The sequence below is a fragment of the Eucalyptus grandis genome, chromosome 11 (genome assembly GCF_016545825.1).
Source record: "Eucalyptus grandis isolate ANBG69807.140 chromosome 11, ASM1654582v1, whole genome shotgun sequence".
NCBI lineage: Eukaryota > Viridiplantae > Streptophyta > Magnoliopsida > Myrtales > Myrtaceae > Eucalyptus > Eucalyptus grandis.
The window spans coordinates 38,533,338-38,540,711 of NC_052622.1; the positions used below are offsets into that span (position 1 = coordinate 38,533,338).

At 39.4% G+C, this 7,374-nt stretch overlaps 1 protein-coding gene across 3 annotated transcripts; it reads left to right on the forward strand.

The window, feature by feature from the left end:
• The first annotated feature begins 614 nt into the window (after positions 1-614).
• Positions 615-7,075, forward strand: LOC104449172 (hepatoma-derived growth factor-related protein 2). 3 transcript variants are annotated; one of them, XM_010063218.3, is made up of 10 exons: positions 615-783; positions 2,337-2,591; positions 2,716-2,807; positions 2,880-2,922; positions 3,046-3,102; positions 3,222-3,276; positions 5,236-5,318; positions 5,408-5,503; positions 5,606-6,526; positions 6,615-7,075. In XM_010063218.3, the coding sequence occupies exons 2-10, from the start codon at positions 2,406-2,408 to the stop codon at positions 6,741-6,743; spliced, it is 1,662 nt and encodes a 553-aa protein (XP_010061520.2). In that variant the 5' UTR covers positions 615-783; positions 2,337-2,405; the 3' UTR covers positions 6,744-7,075. The 3 variants fall into 3 exon arrangements, with proteins under 3 accessions (XP_010061520.2, XP_010061518.2, XP_010061521.2); XM_010063216.3 differs by having other exon boundaries at positions 616-783; positions 5,597-6,526; XM_010063219.3 differs by having other exon boundaries at positions 616-783; positions 2,440-2,591; positions 5,597-6,526.
• The last annotated feature ends 299 nt before the right edge of the window (positions 7,076-7,374 follow it).

The following is a 7,374-nucleotide window of genomic DNA, read 5'->3' on the forward strand; positions in this document are numbered from 1 at the left end:
AATGTTTAATGTTGTCCAAAACTTGAACTAATAAAAGCATGACATTAGTTGTTTTCATATAGCTTAAATACTATATTGAATATTTATCAAAAATTTATAGATTATATTGAATAAATTAAAAGTTCTAGAACAACATTACACAATATGCCAAAATTCAGAAACCGGTGTTATTATCCTTTATTTTGAGGGTTAATACTACAAAAAATTTCAAACTAATACATATGTAATAAATTTACCAAAAAGTTATTTTTTTTATCATCAAAATCATAAATTGGTAAACTTATGATAAATTTATCTTAAATTAATTTTTTTACTGCTAAAAATCACAAATGGGTAAGACAACTTTGCTTTTCGTTAAGTTTTATTAATTAGATTAATATCACGAAAAATAATAAATTATTATATATGCGATAAATGGAGAGTAAAACTCAAAATTGTCATGTGATATCAAGCTCAGCAATCGGATGGTAAAATTTTACGATTATAAATCTATCTATTCATGTTTATTTATGATATTAACCTTATTATAATCAATCGTCTCTCCTTTTTGCTTTTTGCATCTTTTTAACGTGACATGGTCAAAAGAATCCCCACCCAAATCTCGACTTCTCCGTCTTCAGTAGCGACTCTCTTTGGACCTTTTTTCTAATTCCTTGTGTTTCCTCACTCCCTCCCCATTTCTTCTTTCTTTCTTCATCTCTTCGTCTCTTCCTTGTCTTCCGTCCGTCCGTTTCTTCAGAACTCGGAAACTCTCCGTCGGCCGGCGGGGAAGACGATCCGCAGGTAACGACGCTTCATCGCTCGCCGTCGCAATTTCAAATCTCTCTTTTCCTCTCCCTCTCCTGTTCCGGTCGCTGTCGCCGCGCAGTGTCTCCACGCCGGCGCCTCCGTCGGAGCGTCGGTTGCTCGGGAAGTCCGCCGGAAAAGGGACCGGAATCGGTGCTCCCGTGCTGCATTTTCCGCTTTTTTCCTTCTTTTGCTTTGCCTTTTGTCGCGTCTGTTGGTCTTCTCGGCGGACAAGCCGATGTCAGGAGTGGCGTTCCATGCGCGAAGAGCCACCCTTCGGCTGCGTTACGTTGCCTTTGCGCGTGCACGATGACGGTGCGGATGACGAACTCGTGTGTTGCGAGTCCTAAAATGTGGTTTGACGAAAGTGGTCGGACCGGTGGGAATGCGATCGATCGGATAATTTCTCGCATATGACCACGACGATCGCCTTTTGAGGTATCTACATGTAGGTCGTGGCAAGGCAGTTCTCTTGGACATGAGAGCGAGCTTTAAGCGTTCAGCATAGTGCCTTGCCATGTGTATGGTTCGATTACTAGCTTTGCACTTGGTAGGCTTTAGGCGCAATGAGGGAAGGTGAAAATGTACTGCGTATTGATGGCGGCTGTGGTCAAGAGATCGCCTCGTTTTGTGGAAATACCAAAAAGGACATTTCTTTAAGACCGAAAAAGACATTTCTTTTGGAAACGATACGGTTTACGCTTTGCATGAGGTAAATCTAGTGGCCAACAAGCTTTCAAGCTGTGATTTGAATGGTCTATGTGGATCTAATGATAATAAGGATTAGCTGATGCCATATTTGGGTAATTCTTAATGAATCAGTGGAATTGTTCGTGGATCTCTTTCACGAGATTATAAGTTCAGATTTGTTTGTGGCCACCTGGAGGCGCTTTTTTTTCCTTCTTTTTTTCTTTTCTAGTTGTGAAAACAACTGTATTATACATCTTCTGCAGCTGACGAAGTCTATGACTGAGAGTGGGTTATGATATTTCCTGCTTAGTCAAATGAGATGATGAATAGTGTAGAGATGTTCTTGGTGAGATATTTGAGATTGATATTCCTGGTATTCATCATTGAGGATGAAGTTACTTTGCTTGATGACGAAGTATTGATATGGACTCGTTAAAAATGGACGAGATGAAGCAGTTCATTGAGAGTCTTTGATTATAAGATGCTAGAAGGTATCAGTATATGTAAATAATGTTTGTAGGTACAACAAGGATGTTTTAGTGACATAGAAGCATCCGAGAAAAATGTAGACTTGGATAAGAGTTTGAGAAAAATGAGGGAGAAACTTGAGAGGAAATGTGTGGATCTCTTAGAGAAAGTCCTTTAATTTTCATATACCTAGACAATAATGTGGGGGCTTATGATTATGCGAAAGTATTTCTTTATATGACTGTGCAGGGGAAAGGAAAGTTGCAAGGGTGGTCTTCATCTTCTAAAAGCTATAATAAGCAAAATTAGAAATTTAGGATAATTTCACACAGTGAAATTTATATATATTCGATATGACTGGAAGTGTAACTAAATCTTCTCTTTGTTGCCAGGGACACCTAATTGATAGTGTTTCAGGGAAAAGGGGGAACTAATAGATGATATAAGAGAAGAATTTGGTGATGATCCTTGATGTATTATTTGTAATGTTGGTAGGATCTATGAAGAAAAGTAATCCTTCAAGCTTTAGATCTTCAGTCGCCGGGAATACTGGTATGGAAGGTACATCTACTCAATCAAAAGGAAATTTTGTGCCGGGGAGCTTGATTTGGGTCAGGCTCAATGGTGATTCATGGTGGCCAGCACAGGTTTGTCAAATGCTTCTGTGGTTCTGGACATTAAACCTTTGAATTGCTTTTTATGCTTTGGCTATCTTCCACAGCGCGTTACTCTGGGAAAGTATTCATTTTCTTAATATGCTTTCTCTGTTAGGTTGTTGATGGTGACACTGTGAGTGAGAGCAATAAACCCAGTAAGAGGTTGGCGGGTGAAGTTCTTGTACGGCTGTATGGGAGCTACAAACAGTGAGTCAATATGCCTGCTCTCTTATGACTGCTCTTGTGTTTAACTGCTTAATCAATTCTCTTATTTTGTAGTTTGTATGCGGATCCTCTTAAATGCCGAAATGACTTTGAAAGTGTAAGTTAGCTGCAAAGTTCTGAAAGAACGACACCTTCCCTTTCCTTTAAAGTCCTTTGAATCATTGGTATTGGTTATTACCCTCTACCTTTGCTAACTTTTTCTGTATATTCGAAAACTCAGGTGCTCAAACAGAATAATGGGAGCTATCATCATGTATTTGTTAAAGCTCTTAAGACGGTATGCTATCTTGTGTTCTCATTTGAGTTACTACAGATAGCACTCAAGGAGTATAATGTATGCTTCCAGTTAGTTCTGAATTTCTGGTGGAGTTAACTGCAACTTGTCTCTGGATATAGGAACTTGCTAGTTCAACATCTGCCAAATTGAAGGAACAGGGATGTAAACATACAGGTAAATACAGAAGTTGCACTCCATAATGTAGCAATTATCAAAACACCGAGCCATCCCATGTAAAGACAGTTTTTGCTGCTGGTTATCCAGTTACAGAAGCAACCCCATAGGCTCTTGCTTTTGCGTCTCTCCACAACTGCAGTTGTTGTAAAATCTTGGTTTAGTCATCAGGGATTCTTAAGCATGAGAAATCTCTATTTTTAGAATAGAAATAGATAATTGAGGGCTTGTTATTCAACAGTATTACATGACTAATATATCCATGTCAATTAATATCTATTAGCTTCTTATCTCTCTCCCAGAATTGCTTCTTCTGGTGACACCTTTTCTTGTATCCTTGGGAATCACATGGTGGATAGCATCCTGGCTGAATGTTAAATCCTCATGCATTTTTCAAATGGTAGGCCAGGCTCTCTATATTCAATGCTGTATTATGGGTTAAGAGCCAATCATATCCAGAAGCCCTTCTGACTATAATGGTGGGACTTTTCCACTTTATTTATGTGCTCAAGAAAATAAAATTTCTAACTTATCTCTGCTTATTTTTTTATGTTCTCCTGGGCCATTCTTCAGATTATCTAATTCTTTCCTAAATTTTGGACTTCTTATGAGGTCCTTCAGATCCTTTGCCATTCTTATGTAACTTGGAGAAACACCGGCCGGGATAACCTAGTTTGACATATGCATTCTTTTTAAATCACGAGATAGTTCACCCTGTGCATCTTCAATCTGACTTTACCATAGGATACCTCATACTTTACTTGTGCATACAGGAAGTTTTTAGCTGCAGAAACAAGCTATATACTTTGTTTATAAAGAAAATGCTTGTTTCTTTCAGCAGCAACGCTAAAAAAGAAAAAATTAGTGTCATGTTTGTAGATGCTTCGAATTTCAAGTGACTGCCTTGAAGTCTTGTGTTTAATCTTACACCAGCTTATGTTAGGAGGAGTAAGTAGCAACAGATCCTATTGTCCTGGATAGGAAAAATTTAGCTCAGTTTGTCCCTCTCTTCCCAGTGGGAAATAATTGATTTTACCTCAATGGAAAGGAGGGAGAGCCAGCTCTATTTCGATACTACATATATGCTAAATAGACTTGCTGCAATATTGATTTCTATTTTCAACCTATGACTCATTTATTAGATCATAATCACAGTGATGCTTCTCTTAACTTATGTGTCACAATTGCTTTTGTATGACAAATAATGGAGTTTAGGAAAACTGGCGATATCATATATCTAAATAATTTAACCAAGTTGTGGATGGAAACTGGTGAAGCTTGAACTGTTGCTTGATTCCTCCATGTGTACAATATACATAGATTTGTTTAGTGATTCATTCATTTACTACAAAGCCAGTGGCCTAACTACCTTGCCACTTGAACTGCATCTATTTGATGGGTCTTCAAGAGAATGTCAGGGTGCATAGGTATCTCTAGCTTTTTCCAGCTATCTGAGCTGCTCATTCTGGCTTTCAAAAGCCTGCTCAATTAGCAAGCTAAACTGTACGTCAAATTGGATCATAGTCTTTAGGGCGGTTACTTTCATTTGGGACTGTCTTTTGTGAATATGATACGCAGGGTACTCAACCTTTTCAATAGCTAACATGCTCAACTGCATTTGTTTGACATGGTTTTTGACTAATACGGCCCATGAGATATAATCTATGTTGTGCTCTGTAGATTGAGTGTGAAGGAAACGAAAGACACCTTGCAATTACATTAGGTTTAGCACTTGTCTACACTTGCATGGCTCCCCCGTATAAAGCTGTGATCTGTGATAGGAGTTCCAGACTTCCTGTTTAGTCGTTGCCTGTTTGTTTGAATCCGCCCATCATTGTGGAAAGAGAATAAGTTATCTATCAAATTATTGCCTTCTTGAAGCATCTTTTTCTTAGCTTGCTACCATTAAATGTAAAGATACCAGTTATTGATTATATGATTTTGATGTGTTTTGTGCAGAGAGAAGGAATGGTGCTTCCCAGGATAACGGATCAAATCAAGATATGGAGGATAGGAATCAGAATTTAGAAGACAGGAAATCTGTGGGTTGGCTTAGAATGGGTCTTTTTATTATAGTACTTTTACTTGCTCATAATGACTCTAGAGATGTTGTAAATAATCCTGGTTCCAGGGAGATGCTGATGCAGAAGGTTATACAGATTTAACTGTGAAGAGGACTGGAGGACATAGTGCTCATCCAATAGCTGAGGGATCCAAGATGAAGTTGGTAAATACTAGGCCTTGTATGCATGGTTTTTGGGCTGATTTTCTTGGTGCGCATTTGCTATTTGTACCTGTCTGAAGAGTCTGTTGCTTCTAGGGTTCTCAGAGAGCTGAAGGAGCAACCTTGAGAACCTTTCAACGAAGTAAGACACACAGAAAAGAAAGGCTAAGTGACAATCAAGATCCATCAAATACTAAAGATGGTTTGCCGACAACACCAAGAACTGTAGAGGCAGGAGAGAGTGGCATTTCTAGGAGAGAGAGAATTGACAAGTGTCTAGAGCTAAAGAACGGGAGCACTGAGCATCTGAAGATCAGAACTCCCAATCAAGATTGGGTCGAGAAAAATCATGAATCAACCACAGACAATGCTTCTGTTTCAGCAAAGAGGAAGAGCTCAAAATTGAAGCAAGATAGTGTATCAAGCAGAATCAAGCTGTATGGACGAAGTGCAGCAGAAAAAGCAAAACTAAGGATCTCAGGACAGCTTGGTCCACAGGCTAAGCCCAAGGCCATTGTCACAAGTATCGAGTCGAAAGTGGAAAGCAAATCCTTGAAGAAGCATTATGAGGTGAAGAATGAACAGAAGCAGAAGAGCTTTTGCCAGCATGAACAACAAGGCTATGATGAAGTTGATCGACATGATAGCATGGCTCGAGGGTTAAAGAGGAAAGACCAAATTATGGACCATGATAAAGAATGCAAAATTTTGAAGCAGGAGGAGAAACGGAAAAACTGCAAGCCGAGTAGCACAAGGGTCGATGAGAATTCAATCAATGAATCCCCTTTGCTAGAGAGGTCAGTGAAGAAGCTGGATGCAAACAAAAGAAAAACTGAGCAAGATAATGTGCAGAAGGAACTCAAATCAAATATAAAAGATAATGTGCAGAAGGAACTCGAATCAAATATAAAAGATAATGTGCAGAAGGAACTCGAATCAAATATAAAATACGCCAAGGAGGAAACAAAGATGCGACCTGCAAAAGAAGTTGAGTTGGTGAAGAAAAAAAAACCAGCAAGTGCAACGGTGAGGATGCTACTTTTGCTCATCTAATTATCGCATTTCCGTCTTTCTGCTAGTGACTTAGCCTTTTTTTTTTCCAAAAAAATCTCAGACACCTTCTCCCAGTTCAACTGGAAGAGCTCAAGAACTTAGCACCCGGCAATTGCGAGTAATGAGAAGTCTTGGGTTGATCAGTCCTGCAGGGTCGCCATTTCCAAAAGGGAGAACACCATTGTCGTAGTTTTTGATCCTGGTGCAAAGGAATTGGGATTTTTCCAAGTGTTGATAGTTGTTTTGTCTTGACATCTAATTTGGTTGTCTCACCTAAAGATTTAGAAGGCGGTAGCCACAAAGCTTAAGAAACCCTAACCTTAGTCAACGCATGCAAATATTCTCCCAACTTTTCAGTCATTAATTCACTGTAATGCTGCCTTGAAATTTTGTCCAAAAGAATCATTCCTTTAGTTAGAGGGCGGCAATGATTGCCACAGATGGTGCTTACTGTTTGCCCAGAATCTATCAGAAACGTTAATGCTGAGTTTGAGATATCAGTTTGGTCTGTCCACTTTCAAAGCTTTGCCTAAGTGATTACCATGTGCTTGAGTCAACCTTTCTTTGGGTTTCACTTTTGGGCCCTCTGCATAATGTTGGCCGTGGTGTACAATGTCCCACGATACCAGGATCACGGCGTGACGCAGAAAATTCTCGTGTGGGTCATTAGTCGCTCCATGGATCGTCTCATTTTGTTCAGGTTCTTTGGATGTGCTCTGTCCTGCAATTTTCTTCTTGGGCACCTCTGGGTTTTCACATTCGCATGAATGTGCACGTCGGTATGAAGTCCAGGCGCTTGGCCAAGAGGGGAAAGTATCGAG

Excerpts from the sequence above, each read along its gene's own strand:
- LOC104449172 (XM_010063216.3), top strand. The coding sequence starts at position 2,406 with ATGATCCTTGATGTATTATTTGTAATGTTGGTAGGATCTATGAAGAAA. Across the intron at positions 2,592-2,715 it reads ATTCATGGTGGCCAGCACAG|GTTGTTGATGGTGACACTGT; the intron begins GTTTGTCAAATG and ends TTTCTCTGTTAG. Across the intron at positions 5,504-5,596 it reads AGGGATCCAAGATGAAGTTG|GGTTCTCAGAGAGCTGAAGG; the intron begins GTAAATACTAGG and ends TGTTGCTTCTAG.